The following is a 19,904-nucleotide window of genomic DNA, read 5'->3' as shown; positions in this document are numbered from 1 at the left end:
TGAAGTTATCAATATTCATGATGGCGAGGGAACGTGCGCCACAGTCGCCTCTGTGAAATATACTTGATCATTGTCATTTGCAGGTGAACTTTCAAGAATTTCAGCACATATATCCAAGATTCGTGAGAATGACTCTGGAACAGAACATTTATTTGAAAACTAATTAGTGTAGATCGTTGATGGTTTACGACATTTGTTCTCATGCAGCCTGTTCATGACCTTCTGATAATGGTTGTTTCCCAGTGGTGCAAAATACTGTATGTTTACAGATTAGGGTTTAATAACGGGAACCAAGTTATCAGGATTTCCCGTTCAAACCCACTCCCATTTCCCGGGATAAATAACTGCGAGAAAGTGGTAAATGAACAGCATGATGTGAAATAGAACTGTTAAATTATACAGAGTGGTTATGGATACAGAGTTTCTGTATCCCAATTTGCCCAGGCTAAAAATACAGATATTTCTGCCCATGTGCAAGATTATTTTTAATGTAGCCACTCCGCTTCCTACGTAGTTGCTGTGCTGGGTGCTCCGCTGCCGCTCCCCCTCCTTGATCGCCTTTGTCTGGTCACTGGTGTAGCCTACAAACTTCATGTTGTATACAACTGTCAGGCTAGCCAGTTATCTGCTGAGTTGCATGCAGCTAGTTAGTCACGCCATGATATCAGCATAAACAAACTCTCCCATTGTCAGACTATTTTCACCTGTCCAGATACATGCTCGGCAGCAAGACACCGACACGCAGTCTAATTAGCAATTTCATGTAATTTTTTCATCATCATTGTGAATATTGGCTAAGCTGCAGTGTTTCCTCTGCAAAAATGTGAAGTGGGGGGGAAATGTTGTGAGGGAATGTCCATATTATCAGGTATGCTATTAGCAAAAAGCATTATCACCATTATCACACAGTCACTCCTCAAACATTATTATTAATACCCGAGTTACATTTAGCATTCATGTGCTGAACTTTTTTAAATGGTGCAGTTCGCACATATTTAGAAGTTGAGAAATAAAAGTAGGAATGGAAGGCTGGGATCCTCCTCTATTTAACAAATGCCATTAAAGCTGCTGTTTTCCCAGCTATTGCAAGAATTGTTGTGCATTGACTACTTGTCAAAATGCATGTTTCCCCATGTTCCCCATAATTTGAATGTGCCTCGAGAGGAATATTTATCTTGCATAGAACACACAACAACAAGCCGACTAGGTAAATAGAAACCATTCTACTATGGGGTTGTCTGCAATTTTTTATTCATTACATTTTTTGTTTGCAGAGGACTGTTCTATCATGTTCAAAGTGCACCTCGGTAGAATATTTTTTCATGTTCCATATTTCTTTGCCGTGGCCTCAGCTTAATGACTGCAGTGGAAACAATGCTAAACTCACCAGGAGGCAGACAGGAACTACAATATGGCAGCAGTTAAAGATTAGCCATCGTCACACATAACACATCCGTTCATCTTTCCCTCTCTTGACTTGTCTCCCAGTCCCTGCCACTGAAAAACATCCCCACAGCATTATGCTGCTGCCACCAGCAAGCTTTACTGTAGGGATGGTGCCAGGTTTCCTCCAGACGTGACGCTTGGCATTCAGGCCAAGAGTTCAATCTTGGTTTCTTCAATCCAGAGAATCTTGTTTCTCATGGTCTGAGAGGGTCTTTTAGGTGCCTTTTTGGCAAACTCCAAGCGGGCTGTTATCTGCCTTTTTACTGAGGAGTGGCATCCGTCTGGCCACTCTACCATATAGGCTTGATTGGTGGAGTGCTGCAGAGATGGTTTTCCTTCTGGAAGGTTCTATCTCCACAGAGGAACTATGGAGCTCTGTCAGTGACAATCGGGTCCTTGCTCACCTCCCTGGCTTAGGCCTTTCTCCCTCGACTCCTCAGTTTGGACGGGAGGGCAGCTCTAGGAAGAGTCTTGGTGGTTCCAAACATCTTCCATTTAAGAATGGTGGAGGCCACTGTGTTCTTGGGGACCTTCAATGCTGCAGACATTTTTTGGTACCCTTCCCCAGATCTGTGCCTCGACACAACCCTGTCTCGGGCCTCTACGGACAATTCCTTCGACCTCATGGCTTGATTTTTGCTCTGACATGCACTGCCAACTGTGGGACCTTATATAGACAGGTGTGCGTCTTTCCAAATCATGCCCAATCAATTGAATTTACCACAGGTGGACTCCAATCATGTTGTAGAAACCTCTCAAGGATGATCAATGGAAACAGGATGCACCTGAGCTCAATTTCAAGTCTCATAGCAAAGGGTCTGAATACTAATGTAAATAAGACTACATGGTGAGATTATTATGGACAAAGGGGCAAAATCATTTTTATTTTTCAAACCGCAGCCAAGCAGTGATCATCATGTCACCAGAATAAGACCCTAGATGTTTATTGGAAAGGATCATCAAGCTCATCACCTTGCACTTTCACCACCATGTGAAGTTCATCATCATTTATTTCATCAGCCATCTGTAGCCTAATAAATTGCATGCTTTCCCGACAAGTCGTAGTGGGAGTACCACACGTCATCGCATTACTCCAAGTTTACGTCGATATGAAGGTTTATATCAATTTTTGAGCAGAAAAGCATTTCCACCGACATTTGCCGTACAATTAATTTTACAGACACAACAGATCTCACCTTGTCTAGCGTATTTGGTTTTGTCACCGAAAAATGTCATGACATATATTTTTTTAAACCTGGTGTACAAAAAGTGCTGTAGTTTCTAAATGGTTCACCCAATATGAATGAAAATACCCTCAAATTAAAGCTGACAGTCTGCATTTGAACCTCATAGTCATTGTTAATTTCAAATAGGAGAGTGCTGGAGTAATGAGGCAAAGCAAAACACAAATGTCACTCTTACAATACTTTGAGATCCCTTTATATTCAGTGGCTTGGAAAAGTATTCACCTCCTTGGCATTTTTCCTATTTTGTTGCCTTACAAGTCTATTGGTGTATGTCTCTATAAACTTGGCACATCTAGCCACTGGGATTTTTGCCCATTCTTCAAATCAAAACTGCTCCAGCCTCTTCAAGTTGGATGGGTTCCGCTGGTGTACAGCAATCTTTAAGTCACACCACAGATTCTCAATTGGATTGAGGTCTGGGCTTTGACTAGGCCATTCCAAGACATTTAAATGTTTCCCCTTAAACCACTCAAGTGTTGCTTTAGCAGTATGCTTAGGGTAATTGTCCTGCTGGAAGGTGAACCTCCATCCCAGTCTCAAATCTCTGGAAGACTGAAACCGGTTTCCCTCAAGAATTTCCCTGTATTTAGGGCCATCCATTCCTTCAATTCTGACCAGTTTCCCAGTCCCTACTGATGAAAAACATCCCTACAACATGCTATCACCACCATGCTTCACTGTGGGGCTGTGTTATCAGGATGATGGGAGGTGTTGGGTTTGTGCCAGACATAGCGTTTTCCTTGATGGCCAAAAAGCTCAATTTTAGTCTCATCTGACCAGAGCACCTTTTTCCATATGTTTGGAGAGTCTCCCACATGCCTTTTGACACACACCAAACGCGTTTGCTTATTTTTTTCTTTAAGCAATAGCTTTTTTTCTGGCCACTCTTCCATAAAGCCCAGCTCTGTAGAGTGTATGCCTTAAAGTGGTCCTATGGACAGATACTCCAATCGCCGCTGTCGAGCTTTGCAGATCCTTTAAGGTTATCTTTGGTCTCTTTGTTGCCTCTCTGATTAATGCCCTCCTTGCCTGGTCTGTGAGTTTTGGTGGGTGGCCCTCTCTTGGCAGGTTTGTTGTGGTGCCATATTCTTTCAATTTTTTTAAATAATGGATTTAATGGTGCTCAGTGGAATGTTCAAAGTCTCATCTTTTTTTATAACCCCACCCTGACCTGTTTGGAGAGCTCTTTGGGCTTTGTGGTGCCCCCTGCTTAGGGGTGTTGCAGACTCTGGGGCCTAATCTGTTCTGAAAGGTGAGTGACAAGTGTGTGTGTGTGTGTATGTGTATATATATACACTGCTCAAAAAAAATAAAGGGAACACTAAAATAACACATCCTAGATCTGAATGAATGAAATATTCTTATTAAATACTTTTTTCTTGACATAGTTGAATGTGTTGACAACATAATCACACAAAAATGATCAATGGAAATCTAATTTATCAACCCATGGAGGTCTGGATTTGGAGTCACACTCAAAATTAAAGTGGAAAACCACACTACAGGCTGATCCAACTTTGGTGTAATGTCCTTAAAACAAGTCAAAATGAGGCTCAGTAGTGTGTGTGGCCTCCACGTGCCTGTATGACCTCCCTACAACGCCTGGGCATGCTTCTGATGAGGTGGCGGATGGCCTGCTGAGGGATCTCCTCCCAGACCTGGACTAAAGCATCCGCCAACTCCTGGACAGTCTGTGGTGGAACGTGGCATTGGTGGATGGAGTGAGACATGATGTCCCAGATGTGCTCAATTGGATTCAGGTCTGGGGAACGGGCGGGCCAGTCCATAGCATCAATGCCTTCCTCTTGCAGGAACTGCTGACACACTCCAGCCACATGAGGTCTAGTATTGTCTTGCATTAGGAGGAACCCAGGGCCAACCACACCAGCATATGGTCTCACAAGGGGTCTGAGGATCTCGTTTCGATACCTAATGGCAGTCAGGCTATCTCTGGCGAGCACATGGAGGGCTGTAAGGCCCCACCAAAGAAATGCCACCCCACACCATGACTGACCCACCGCCAAACCGGTCTCCAGACTCTGTCACGTCTGTCACATGTGCTCAGTGTGAACCTGCTTTCATCTGTGAAGAGCACAGGGCGCCAGAATTTGCCAATCTTGGTATTCTCTGGCAAATGCCAAACATCCTGCACGGTGTTGGGCTGTAAGCACAACCCCCACCTCTGTTTCTGTGGCCTGCTGGAGGTCATTTTGCAGGGCTCTGGCAGTGCTCCTCCTTGCACAAAGGCGTAGGTAGCGGTCCTGCTGCTGGGTTGTTGCCCTACTACGACCTCCTCCACGTCTCCTGATGTACTGGCCTGTTTCCTGGTAGCGCCTCCATGCTCTGGACACTACACTGACAGACACAGCAAACCTTCTTTCCACAGCTCACATTGATATGCCATCCTGAATGAGCTGCACTACCTGAGCCACAAGTGACCAAAACATCAGCCAAGAAGCATAGGAACTGAGAGGTCACCACCTGCAGAACCACTCCTTTATTGGGGGTGTCTATAATTGCCTATAATTGCCTATAATTTCCACCTGTTGTCTATTCCATTTGCACAATTTATTGTCAATCAGTGTTGCTTCCTAAGTGGACAGTTTGATTTCACAGAAGTGTGATTATTATTTTTATTTTTTTTGTAAAAATTGGACCCCCTTTTTCTCCCCAATTTCGTGGTATCCAATTGTTGTAGTAGCTACTATCTTGTCTCATCGCTACAACTCCCGTACGGGCTCGGGAGAGACGAAGGTTGAAAGTCATGCGTCCTCCGATATACAACCCAACCAGCCGCACTGCTTCTTAACACAGCGCGCATCCAACCCGGAAGCCAGCCGCACCAATGTGTCGGAGGATACACCGTGCACCTGGCAACCTTGGTTAGCGCGCACTGTGCCCGGCCCGCCACAGGAGTCGCTGGTGCGCGATGAGACAAGGACATCCCTACCGACCAAGCCCTCCCTAACCCAGACGACGCTAGGCCAATTGTGCGTTGCCCCACAGACCTCCCGGTCGCGGGACTCTGATGGCACAGCTGGCGCTGCAGTACAGCGCCCTTAACCTCTGCGCCACCCGGGAGGCCTACAGAAGTGTGATTGACTTGGAGTTACATTGTGTTGTTTAAGTGTTCCCTTTATTTTTCTTGAGATATTTATACTTAGATTGCACACAGGTGGACTTTATTTAACTAATTATGTGACTTCTGAAGGTAATTGGTTGCACCAGGTCTTATTTAGGGGCTTCATTTCAAATGGGGTGAATACATATGCACACACTACCTTTCTGTTTTTATTTTTTTGAACTTCACCAATTTGGACTATTTTGTGTATGTCCATGAAATACAAATAAAATCCATTTAAATTACAGGTTGTAAGGCAACAAAATAGGAAAAACGCCAAGGGGGTGAATACTTTTGCAAGGCACTGTATATGATGTCCTAGCCTGCCTCTTTTAGGTAATACATTAAATGGAGTACTATTAGCTCTCCAATGGCTTCTCCTTAGCTCTTGTGGAGCCCCAGGAAAAGCTAGACTATAATAGCTTGTTGGACATTTTGTTTTGTGCAGTTCTAATAGATAATTCAAAGAGGGATGCATGCTTGTTCTTATTTGCTGAAAGTTAAATACAGCAGCCAAAATAACTTCTGGGGAGTTTGAAAGGAGAACGAGCACTCTTGATGGCGATAGGCTTTAGCGGTTATTTCTTCATAACCATTCTGTTTGTGAAGAGAAGCGAACGCCGTCTGCATCCTAGTCATTGTTCAAGCATGTCATTACAATGATGATGATGATGAGGGGAGAACCAAGCGTATTTCATTTAACTGTTGAGAGCGACGAAGGAAAAAAGGAACAATTGAGCATGAAAGAGAAGGTAATACAACATTAGGGGAAATATTATGAAAGGTAGGCTAATGCATCAGCCTACAAATGATCCGTGCTTGACTTGGGCTGGAGCTGTACGGAGCAATGTACACGCACCTGTCATTTTTGGGGGAATTGCATACCAGCTCCTCTTTAAAACAAAGTATCCTATCGCTGTCCCAGATTCACACATCGAGGCTAATCAAAGTGGAATGACGGCGGGATCTGCATTGAATAGCAATGGAGAATGGGCATTCCTTTCTGATTCTGCTTTGTTCAAGTATTTGCTGCTTGTCTGTGAATCTATGGGTGACAGTGGGCTGTTTTGAGATTGCGCAGATTGAAAATGCGCCGACATAAATGCACATGCGCTGCTCCAAATGATCAAATGAGGGTTTGTACGGTCATGAAAATTAGTTTCAGAATGTTTTGTTAATGTAATTCCTCAAGGCACGCGTTTAAATATTATCAATCACTCACTTAAAAATCGACATATCAACCATCATTGGAATGACCCTTCAGTGCGTGTCTGTGTGTATGCCAGTGCGAGTGGGCCGTTTCCCAAGGATAGAGATTTCAGCTGCAGGTATAAAATGACAGACAACAGACATACTACATAACTTGTAGCAGTTATGTTTTAAATTGGCTATCTCGCTAGTTAACTAACTAAGCTTTATTGTCATTGTTGCCTTTCCACAGGCACTGTGGATAGCCTAAAATAAATCTGCTGGAATTGCCCTCTATTTAACAGTAGCCATATGATTGCGACAAATAATGTGCATCTATCTCCCCTGAAACATGAATATTTTAGCCGAATATAGTTAGATGACAAAGGTATTGGTTTGTAATGTTGAAATAGTGGCAACCATCCTCCAGGATAGCTACTGGGTGTGCAGGCTTTTGTTCAAGCCCTGGCCTAACCGCCACATCAACTGCTCAACATGATCTTGATAAGTAGACTTGGGTGGTTCAGGGCTGAATCAAAAGCCAAGCCTGCACACCCAGGAGCTCTCCAGAAGAAAGGTTGACCACGTGTTGCCAACTTGACTGACAGTGGAGTTCTACTTTGTGGGGGGGGGGGGTTAAGCGCCTTGATCATGGGCATAACGGCAGGATATGGTAGGTCTACATGGGATCAGACACGGCAGCCTTCCAGTCAATAATGCTTACTTTTTCATGTAGGCTATAGTAATGGAAATGTGGTTAAAAGTATATAAACCCTTAATGGAGAACAATCGGAGGTCTCAATAGCATAATGTCATTTTGTGATTTTAGATGAAAAACGTCTAATGGACCAACTTGGGAAAAGACAGCGCCTGCATTCTTGCATCCCAGTCAAGCACGTCTAATTATACAAATTGTAAATGGACCCTATTATATTTCAAAATCAAAATCCTTTTAGTGTAAAACTGGCATGTCCTGATGGCCCAACATCTGTAGGATTACAACATAAACATCAATGATCAAATTCCCTATCATAATGTCTGGGTTTGGTTTTTACAATGTGGGTGTGGCCTGGTGTGTATTGGTGGTTTAGTGATAAACATCCATAGCATTACAACATAAACACATTGCTGATCAGTTTCACTATCATGACCAATGTCTGGGGTGGGATTTGTTTTATTTTATTTTGGGGTTTCTGTGTGCATGTCTTCCACCAGCATTGCGTGTTCTCTCCCAGCTTCATGGTTCGAGCGAGGTGCATAGTTCCAGTCCATATAATACAGTACAATAATACAGTACAGTAATACCGTCCAAGATTACTGGAGCTTGTTTCATTTATTTACCCAAGAGAGAAAACATCTATGGGCTTTTATGTTTTTCTGTCATACGTAATGTGCTGCTATAGCCTATCATATGTACACCTATTGGATAAGCTTTTTGGGGTTAGGGCTCCTAAAATGTGTTTAATGTAGAGCTCATCATGTGGCTCAGGTAGCATCAGGTTTGAATTTTCATGCTTTAAGCTTTAATCAAATCCAGACATATTTATATGCTTTATAATGACACTTCTGATTTTGGCGGGAAATTCCGGGTTACTCAGGAGAAAAGTGATTTAATCTTGGGATGGAACATTTTGTAAAATACAGGGAACATATTAAACCCTAGTACAAATACAGGATCTTAATTTGATCAGTATTTTGTTGCTGAGAATTGATTTACATAAACGAACACATGGTTATATTAACAGTAATGCACTTTTCATGTAGCCTACTTTTGGCCAGCTAATAGCCTAACCACTCATCAAGCAACATTATGTACTAAACGTTAAAATCCTTTTGCAGCAGGGTCATTTTGTGTTGTGGCTAAAGGTAGCATGCTCTGTTCCAGACCTCAGACATCATCTCACGTTAATGTATCCTTATTGTCCTTCATCAAGGCACTTGTTTGAAAGCTAACTCCGCCTGTCTTGATTCATGCGTTTCATTGGATTCTCAATGTCCTCGTTTGTGCAGCGCTTCCCACAAACATTTGTCCCAAATGTTATTAATGTTTTCTAGGGGACACCAAGTGTGACACATCACGTGGCCACTCTATGGTGAAGTCTAGCCATTACACAATTGGTTCACCGAAGCTGTTCAGGACATTGAGACGGACAGGATTGTAATCCACAGTAAGCAAACAGTGAAATCTTGACAAAGGAACAAATAACTCCTAAGTAAACAGTTGCTCTTCGATTCCATTACCATTTTGGCAGGGATACCATCTCAAAGTTTAATGGGTTTCAACGAATTACAAACAATAGACCGTTCGTTCCAAGAGGAATTAGGCTCTATTTTACCATCTCAGTTATTTCTATTGTACAGACACAAATGTACAATGTGTTCATCATAATCGACAGAGATTTCTGGTGGTGACAACTTGTAAATTAAGTGTCATTATTAGAGGAGTAATAACCTGAGAATGTATGTAAATTAATAATAACTTCTGCCATGTTGGCACAGAAATGTGGCTTAGGCCTAAAATATTTAATCAGTTGGACAAACTTTTTAATGAGGTAATACAGGATACCGATAGGGCTGTGACAGTCATGGAATTTTGGATGCTGGTAATTGGCCAGCCAAATGACGCGGCCTTTGTAATAAAACAAAAATAAATGTATATATTTGTTTGGGGGGGGCACATTTTTCCTTTCGACATTTTCTCCTTTCCCAGCTCCGGACTGCATGTGCTGCCATAGAAATAGAATTAATAGAACAGGCATCCCCATTCAAATCAATGATCGCATGGGAAGACTTCTCCTCAAAAGCCTGTAGGCTACTGGAGTGAAACCTGCTTTTGTAAGCTCAGTCATTGCGGCACAAATAACAATTCTAAATGCAATCGCGTGATAAATTTGGTGGCCACGATTAATTGAAAAGTAGCTATTTTTATTTGTCAATCTCAACTCGCGCCCTCCCAATCACCATTCGGACGCATATGCTATAGCCTGCCTTCCGTTGACCAACTTCAAACATCTGCTATCTGAGCAGCTAACCGATCGCTGCAGCTGTACATAGTCTATCGGTAAATAGCCCACCCATTTTTACCTACCTCATCCCCATACTGTTTTTATTTATTTACTTTTCTGCTCTTTTGCACACCAATATCTCTACCTGTACATGACCATCTGATCATTTATCACTCCAGTGTTAATCTGCAAAATTGCAATTATTCGCCTACCTCCTCATGCCTTTTGCACACAATGTATATAGACTCCCCTTTTTTTCCTACTGTGTTATTGACTTGTTAATTGTTTACTCCATGTGTAACTCTGTGTTGTCTGTTCACACTGCTATGCTTTATCTTGGCCAGGTTGCAGTTGCAAATGAGAACTTGTTCTCAACTAGCCTACCTGGTTAAATAAAGGTGAAATAAAAATAAATAAATTGTTGTGCCATTCATCCGCTGCCGTTTGAGCATGATAATGTATGACCCCATGTTGCAAAGATCTGTATACAATTCCTGGAAGCTGAAAATTACCCAGTTCTTCCATGGCCTGCATACCCACCAGTAATGGCACCCATAGAGCATGTTTGGGATGCTCTGGATCAACGTGTACAACAGCGTGTTCCAGTTACTGCCAATATCCAGCAACTTTGCACAGCCATTGATGGGGAGTGGGACAACATTCCACAGGCCATAATCAACAGCCTGATCAAGTCTATGCGAAGGAGAAATGGGAAATAATGGTCACACCAGATACTGACTGGTTTTATGATCCACGCCCCTACTTTCTTTTCTTTTTTTTAAAGGTATCTGTGACCAACATGTGAAATCCATAGATTAGGGCCTAATTAATTTATATTGACTGATTTCCTTACTGTAACTCAGTAAAATCTTTGAAATTGTTGCATGTTGCGTTTGTGTTGTTGTTCAGCTTCTCTGATGTTATGTGATCACATTGGCTGATGGTAAAAATGCATTAAATGGGGAATCCTCTGTTCTTCCAACACCCAATGTTTATGTTTACAATGAAATGTATTACATCAGAATACCCAATGCTAGAGTGTTTCCAATCAAATTTATGAAGTAAATTGGAACCTTTTGCTATCAGTTGCATTTGCATAAACGCTGTGATTGGATGATAGCGGTGAGGGTTAACGAATCCGGATCAAATCCTTTGATCTTCTCAAGCTCTTTAATGATAGAATTGCCAAAGGAGTGAAATGTAATAGCTGAATAGAGATGGGAGCCAGGCTACATATCGTGCTTCACCAACGAATAACACCGCACCACTCATCTCTGCCAGTAACCTTCTGGTAACGAGTCCATTTCCTTGGCCACAAGGCCGAGCAACTGCCCCGGGCGCTGAAGCTTTGTGGGGGGGGTTATGTGTATTGAAAAATACTCTGGTCGTGGCTGAATGGTTAAGGGTTTAGAGTGAGAGCAGCAGTGCTTTTCTGATGTAGCTACTTCAAGTATGGCCTCTTTTGTTTGTTGTGACATACTTCAGTTCAGTACACACAAACTCTGTGGATTAAGTGATTTAAAAAAACATTTTAATGACTCATTTTTGAGTCATTAATGTATGTGAAGCCTGTGTATTATGATAATGATATATGCTCTACATTATTTATTGAGTCCTGAGACACCAGCAAGGCTGAGAGGAGGATAATGCTTACCTACCAAAGTCCCCGTTTTTCAGAAAAATCTTCAGAAATTAGAATGGAGGAATGGGAATAGAAAATATTTGATTACCTATTGATGTCATAAAAGTATCTGAAGTACCTTCCGAAGTACACATTCTCATCAAGACCAAATGGAAGGTAGTTTAAATTGATTGAACCAGCATGTGAAATGGTCTGTTAGGGGTAAATATTGATATGTGCTTCACGTGGACTCAAGGAAACTGTGCACATATTCAACCATTTCTGCCATAAATGCTTGTTTCAGGATAAATCACAGGCAAATAATTACAGTATTCATAGTAAGGATGAACAATAAAAAGGCTTGATTTAAAAACAAACCATGTCATTTGTGCAAATAAAGACGAAAGGCCGGGGAGGGAGGTGTCACCTCTGCTGCTGAGCTACATGGTAATTGGTTGTCGGGGCTTTGCTTTCACGGTCAGGGGAAACGAAGATTGCTTCATTAAGTTCCCTTTCTGATAACCGCCACAGCCGCCGCGCCAATGGAACAGAAGATCTTAACTGAATGGCTATGCCATTAGTAAAGAAAAGTGCCTAAGGGAAATGAACTGGAATGGTGAATAATTAAGATAATAGCTCTATTTGCACATGGCAGCATTAAAAAGACTGAATCACATTCAATTACGGGTTCCGTTAGTCTTTTATATAACACCTTTGCTGTGGCGGTCAATTTTGAGACCATTTTTATACAGCAACATCCTGAACAGCTTGAGGTGTAAAAGGTTTTTGCTCAATTATTTTAAGGAATTGTAGTTCTGCAGGATTGGGCCGCTTGCACCAAGCACATGTTCAATTGGTACTGCAAAAGAGGGTACGTTCTCTAAACTCTACATCCATAAGGTTCCCTGGCCTTGTATGTTAACAACTCAACACATGAACATGAACATGCCTTTTCATTTTTGATTTTAATATGGTTGTTGGTACTTTGGCTTCTGGCAACATATATTTGAATTATTTATTTTGTACCCATTGACAGTTTGTTTGACCTTGAACTGAACTACAAATGCTGGCATAGTTTGTGTCTCTGTGCTTGGTTCTGTCTGTCTTCTGCAGTTATTAGCTTGTGTCAACAAGCTAATAAGATGAGGAATAAATTACACTCCCATAACCTTCTGTGCTCTCTTGTCTCTGGCTGCACAGCAGATGTCAAAGGTGGAATAGAGAGAACATTTTAGACATTCTGCTGAACAGACACACTCCTACGCACAGTGAGTGTTTGCCAGAAAACACCCCACTAAATTCCATAAATATTGAAAGTGAACGGCATGGGCCCTCCCAGAATGGTCTGAGTTGAGGGATTTTGTCTCGCGCACACATGCAATCAAGCAATGTTACCTGTAACTGAGGTCCGCAGCGGTAGAACACTGTCATGGGCTTGTCTCTGTCATCATGAGTAAGATCAATGACACAGGCTGATTACCTGTCTGCATCAGCTTGTCAACTCAACCTCTTCCCTAATGTCAGGGAGAATTACCAGAGCTGTTGATACTACCAGAGCTGTAGATAGCCCGGGGAGGGAAGGTTTGCCAGAGATTACTATAATCGCCATACCATATGATAAAGGTTATGGCATGTTGGCACAATCTCTAGATTGTCTGGAATCATGTAATATTGACCATGGTAAATGGGGCACAGGGTGCACTAGTCTCTCACAGCCACTGCAAGGAAAGGTTATTCAATAATATATGGAAATTATGTCTGGTCTCCGTTACTTTGTGGATCACAGCTTGTTACATGGATAGTTTCTAGTAACTACAACTTTGGTGTGTGTGTGTGTGTGTGTGTGTGTGTGTGTGTGTGTGTGTGTGTGTGTGTGTGTGTGTGTGTGTGTGTGTAACGGTGTATACATTGAGAAGGCGTGCAGTACACGGCCGCCATAAAAATGACATTTTCTAAGGGTTTCTTTGTGTCAGCCAGCCTAGCATATTTGATATTGTAATGGTGTCATTTGTATTTATTATGGATCCCCATTAGCTGCTGCATTGGCAGCAGGTACTCTTTCTGGGGTCGAACAAAATGAAGGCAGTAATGAGACGTATTTCAGAATAGATTCTTTGTCCTCTGTGCATGTAAGAGCATACATGAAATGAACATGGTTCATTATGATATGTATGTGGTTTGTCCATGTCGTCGTTCAACATCATGTAGACGATCTTGTCAGTGGTTTGGTGTCTGCGGTCATATGAATAGCTGTCTTTCATGAATTGACAGTTTCCATATGTATGCCAGATTTACCCGTTTATTATTCCATTTAGAATATTGCATGATCAAAGGATAAAACATCAGATACGTGTTGTATCATGTTAAAAAGGAGTTGACCATGCCTAGCTAACTGGCGAGCATGACATGTTTTAGCTTGGCATTGTTTTTTATTTGGATTCGATCAAGATAAGTGAGTTCCACAGCGGTTTGAAAGCAGAGTAAATCGGGCCTGAAGGGTTTTATTTGGGGATTCTGTTTGGTTGCATTCTGTTGCAGAGGCAGCACTCCAGCTGTTGGAGCCATTCCCACATGAGTGTAATCGCAGAGGATGGCTAGTGGTAGATTCTCACGGACACCCGCACACTAATGTATCCCAGATTCTTGGAAGAAATGACCCAAATACTCAGTGACTCAAAGAAATCTACCGATGTACAACAGATTTATTATAACTCTCAAGTCACACAGAGGATATTATTGCAAACCGTAGCGAATTCATGTTTAATGTCATGTGTATTGAACTTAACTAGATATGTCTGCATTAATGGATAAGAGTTTTCCCATAGTAGAGCGAGGAGAGCTCTATTACTGTTGCGAAATCGCAGTATTCAGCTATAGGCCTAGGTGCAGTGAAAGTACTGTCTGGGGTTAGATTATGCCACATGACAAAAACAGATATTTTGGTGCATTATCAGTCTCCTAACGTCTTGCGGCTTGACGTAAGATTTTGAGCAGGCACTTTATTTTCCTATAAATGTTTAAGCATCCTAAATTGCAATCCTCTGACTAGCATTAAAATCATTGTGCATTTTAAAGTTGCTCAGTAATGATCATACCCCTTGCTAGGTGAATAGGATCTGCTATAAAACATCCCTATTCATCCCATGACCAAAGCAGGATGTAAGGATGAGCAGTATCTCCCTTTCCCTCTCAGCCATTCAGGATGCTGATTCAGTCGATATCCTAAACCTAGACAGCCTCTCTCCGTCTCAGTCCAATGCTGTGGCCTCGACCGTGCTCCCCTGCTCTCCCACTCCACTGGTCTAATGAGAGACTGTCAGTCAAGTCCTGAATGCCCAGCCAGCGCTCAGGCAGCCATCACAAAGCACCACAACCCCTGCTGCTGGTGGGGTGGGGGTTGCCGGGCAACCTCCAGTCCTGGCATGTACTTTAAACTATTGACTTAGCCTTTACCTAGAGGTCCATGTGTTGTCAGATCTACACAGAGGTTGTGTAGAGTGGATCCTCTGCCATGCTGTCTCATCTATCTCTTCTGAGCTCAAAAGTGATTGGCCTCAAAGGACATGAAAGAGTCCCTGTATCTGTGCTGCTTTGAAAAGGATCACACATCTGGCACAGTGGGAGGAAAAATATATATTTTTATATTGCATCAAGCTACATTGAGTTTTTCACCTTGAATCATGTTGAATGTAGACGCTTGATTAAATTTGCATTTTTCCGTAAGTATTGAAAAGGAAATTGCCTACAGCCAAAGTGTGGTGTTCAAAATGGCACACTGTGGCAAAACCATTTTCAACGGAAAATGAAAACAAGGAGTTCTCATTGGATAATTTCACATACAACCTTCCCATTTTACTAATCTTTCTTCCGTTTCGGGCCTTATGAACATGACACATTAATTCTGCAGATTACCTCTGATGCAGGGATGTGTTGATGAGTAAATAACTTATTCCCCCACCCACATAAAAACAGTTCTCCCTGTCTGGTTGCAACTGATTTTCTCCATGAACAGTGCAGGGGTTACCTCACCCACCTAAGCAACATCAGAATATTTCTTAGATTTATTACAGCTAGCTATTAATAGGCCACATCTGGCCTGTTGCAATGCACTGACAATGAATATTGCCCAACATGGTCTCCAGATGCTATGCTTAGGTAATTTCCAAATCATACCAGTATAAAATTTCCTTTGTACCTCATCAAGATAAGTCCAGATTCGCATTGCTCTTATGGGCACAAAACAGCGATTGAAAAATATTCAAGTCCCTGGGGAAGAATGGATCATAATGAACTAATTAAAGAAGGCTTCGAACAAGATAAGTGAAATCTGCATGTGTTGACACTACAGGAAAGAGGAAGTGTCTAGTCCTTTCATTCTATTTGTGGAGACTGATCCATTCTCATGGGCATGCATTGAGCCAGACACTTGTTTGATACTCAAGTCGTGCTATTTGAGGTTATTATGTTGCGGAGAAAGCATAACTTGCTTGTCATTTCATTCTGACATAGCCATTTGGAATTATCAGTCACAGATTATTGGAGCTTGTCAACATGAGCAAAGCTATTGGTGACTTTGATAGTCAAGCATTTTCTGTGCTACTGCAATCCTGCTCCCAATCTCTAAGTATGTGTAAGTGTCTGTGAGCAGTCGTGTGTGTGTGTGTAGTCATTTGTGTGCGCCTGTGGGTTTAGTCGATGTTAAAGTTCATGTACAGAAATGCCATGAAATCTGAGGAATTCCGCATTGTCCTGGGCTTTCAGATCTGGTCGGTGTTCCAGACAGTCTTCTGTTGGGGGAGGGTGGAGACTTAATATGGAAATTACATTAATTACCAGACTATCCAACAGATGTGACCCTCACCCCATTCAACATAACTACTCATCTAATAAAGGACCTTCAAGAGACAATTATATTTTTGTGTATGAATTGACCATTTGTTTTATTGTTCTATATTTGTGAAATGAGATTCCTCAATCCAACTGACAAACTGCTTATTTCAATGGATGGATGGTGATATTAGCCATTGAATGTTGCACATTTTGGGGGGGTTTAATAATGTTTCAGATTTGCTTTGGCAGCACAACCTAGATGGCTTGAGTGATAATTATTGAACAGAACTAAACCTCGGGCTAAAAAGAGCAGACTGAGGATCTCCAATCTCTGCTTCTTTAACTTGTATGAAACAAGCATTTCCTCCTCACTCTCTTGCTCACTTGGACTCAGACTTTGTCTACTTTAGGCTACCCTGTCAGTAGCCGGTTGTCAATTCCAATGCCCCGAGTTGCTAAACATATTGACATGTTTCTGTTTCAGCGCCGGCCCCAAAGGAGACAACATCTATGAGTGGAGGTCAACCATCCTGGGACCACCGGGCTCTGTTTACGAGGGAGGGGTCTTTTTCCTCGACATCGCCTTCACACCCGACTACCCCTTCAAACCACCCAAGGTCAGCACCCCTTGCCACACTGACCACAAATGTTTTATAGCTTTAGTGCCATTGTGCTGCTCTCTTCCTCTGTGGAAAACTCTTGCTTTAATGTAATTTCAACAGCTAACATGATTTTCTGGAAATCTGGTGTGCTCCTTCAAGCCTTTACCAGTTCACTGTCCATATTTTCAATTCATTCTTTATTAGCCTTTTCATGAAATGTACCCTGTGGAGTATTTTCGGTTGTTGAGTGGATGTCATTATCAAGTGTATGAAATGTGCTTTTGGATATCTCTTTGTGCTTCTTAGAACCCAATTTTCATCTCACTTGCTTTCATTTTGAGTTCTGACTCTCTCTCTCATTTTGTCTGTTTCCTCCCCCCATTCTTTCATTCTCTCTTTTTGTCTCTGTTTCTCTCTGAGCTGTGTAAGAACCGGCTCTACTGTTTGACAGCAGACTCAAACAAATCCACAGGCTCAAGCTCTGCTCAGTGTAGCCAGAGGGCTCAAGTGTTTTGTCCCACTGTGATCTGTAGCCAGTCCTTCCGTCACTATAGCACAGGATACATGCTCCATTGGACTTTTGCTGTATACTATAGACTCTTACCAGAGCTTTTTTCAAGCCCCTAACTGAAACTCCAGTTTGACAAGCTTGTTGGACAGATTGGAAGTATAAGATTTGGTTGTTAGGGTTAGTGGGGCAGAGAGTGCACCATTGTGGGGTTATTTATCATGTCTTATTCTCAGTGTGTTCAAAATGCCAAGGCTCATTAGAAGTTTCCTCTGCAAGGTCAGGGTCAGTCTGTCCAGATGTTGGTGATTGGAGTACTGGGCCAGTGTCAGGTGTCAGGCCTAAACAGATGTCAGACTCACTGTCAATCAGAAACACGGTAGTAAACTTAACAGGGACGTTTGTGTGGATGTTTGTTGTACAAAGGTTTGACCTAAGCACATATGAAACCAAATAAAGTCATTTTGACCCATTATTTGATTCCCTGTGAAAGTCTTATAGGAATGATTGTTTTCCTCTCAAACTAATATGTAACGGTTGTAGTGAGATTAGAGATAGGCATGTTTTTTTTTCTGGGGAATTTCATGACAATTATAAAGGTTTTCTGCATATTGGTAAATGCACCATGCTGCCCCCTGTTGGCTATATCAAAGCCTAAGGAAATTAGAAGGCAAATTATATTTCTGGTATTTTTTATGGTATATCAAAACTCTGCAGCTGTGTTATACGGGTTGTCACCATCTTCTCAACAAAGAAATTACATAATTCTGTTTCTTACATTTCTATTTTGTCCAATTTAGACTATTCCACTGCCAGTATTGCCGCTGAAGCATGTTTCTAAACTATAAATGCTTTCTTTTCCTGTAATCGCCAGGTAACATTTCGGACGAGGATCTACCACTGTAACATCAACAGTCAGGGGGTGATCTGTCTGGACATCCTGAAGGACAACTGGAGCCCTGCCCTCACCATCTCCAAGGTGCTGCTGTCCATCTGCTCTCTGCTCACAGACTGTAACCCAGGTAAGAGACCTGTCAATGTCCACATCATGAGCTGCAGTGTTCTCATTTCAGTTGGTAATTCATGACTGATTTTAAATTACATTTGAGTTGACACTATCTACACACACAGATGGCGGTAGTGTAAACTCACCGCATGACGAATTATCACCATCTCTGTGTAGATAATGTAGACTCACAGCATGAAGGATTATCACCATCTCTGTGTGTAGATAATGTACACTCTCAGCAGGAAACATCTACACACAGAGATGGTGATAATATTTCATACTTTTGATAACTGTCTGCAGCTCTTCTAGTGGTGTTCCAGCATTCCCTTCCCCAGGGACAGTAGCTCTGTTGCTGTTGAACCTGTTGATGGAATTGAAATGATCTTATTCATATTTTAATACAATGTAATAATATGCTCTAAACTCCAAAAAACCATACACCGGTGAAATCCTATTCATTAATGCATGCTCTGATCTGCATCCTTTTTTTTGTTGTCATTGCAGCGGACCCTCTGGTGGGGAGCATTGCCACACAATACCTGACAAACAGAACGGAACATGACAGAATAGCCAAGCAGTGGACAAAGAGATACGCCACATAGAGCCCCCTGTCTGACTTTTCCACTGTCACCCCCCCCCCCCCACCCCCACTGTACTTCTCTACCTCTCTCCCCAGCCTTTCAAAGCACACTCACTAAGTGCAATGTTATACCTGTAATCCCCCCCCCCCCAAAACTTTGTATCTACCTTTTCTTTGTAAAGAACTGTCCTTTGTTCCTTGTTGACTTGAAAGCTTCTTTTTTTTATACAAAGAGTAGATTGGGATTTTATTTTCCAATATCTGAATGTTGGAATTAATGTATTGAAAAAAGACAATTATTCTAATAAGCATTGTCCCTCAACTATACAGTATGTATCCTTGTTTTCATAGTGGCTCCAGGAACAAAATGCAGATTATATACTCTTTTTACTTTACTCTAGGTTCTTGTGTATTTTTTAATTTCCTATTCCAGTCATCAATGGTATCTGCATGGAACAGGAGGAAGATTTGCATCAAATGACATGTCATGCTCTTCTACGCTTTCTGGTTTTGTTTGTACTGTATGTATTTTTTCAAACGCTTTTGAGGCAGACCACAGAAATATAGGTCTGCTTGTGAAAGAGGCAGGACTTGTACATTTACTGGCTACTCTGGCATGGCAGGGTGGTTTGTTGTGCACTTGTATTAATGAAGCACCCAATAAAACACTGGTTGGCTTGTGAGATACTCTTTTGTAACTGTGAACCCTCTGTGACAGGTCCAGAGATTAACATCTTAACACCTATC

General features: G+C 42.0%; 1 protein-coding gene across 1 annotated transcript in view; it reads left to right on the top strand.

Annotated features, from left to right (window-relative positions):
• LOC109902074 (ubiquitin-conjugating enzyme E2 E2) overlaps positions 1 to 19,844 on the top strand; it is a 28,895-nt gene extending 9,051 nt beyond the window's left edge. The window contains exons 4-6 of the mRNA XM_020498140.2: positions 16,943 to 17,075; positions 18,443 to 18,590; positions 19,082 to 19,844. Coding sequence (XP_020353729.1) covers positions 16,943 to 17,075; positions 18,443 to 18,590; positions 19,082 to 19,179 — 379 coding nt within the window. The 3' untranslated portion in view covers positions 19,180 to 19,844. The remainder of the gene's footprint in view (positions 1 to 16,942; positions 17,076 to 18,442; positions 18,591 to 19,081) is intronic.
• The last annotated feature ends 60 nt before the right edge of the window (positions 19,845 to 19,904 follow it).

The sequence above is a fragment of the Oncorhynchus kisutch genome, linkage group LG13 (genome assembly GCF_002021735.2).
Source record: "Oncorhynchus kisutch isolate 150728-3 linkage group LG13, Okis_V2, whole genome shotgun sequence".
Lineage (NCBI taxonomy): Eukaryota > Metazoa > Chordata > Actinopteri > Salmoniformes > Salmonidae > Oncorhynchus > Oncorhynchus kisutch.
This window is presented reverse-complemented; position numbering and strand designations above follow the sequence as displayed.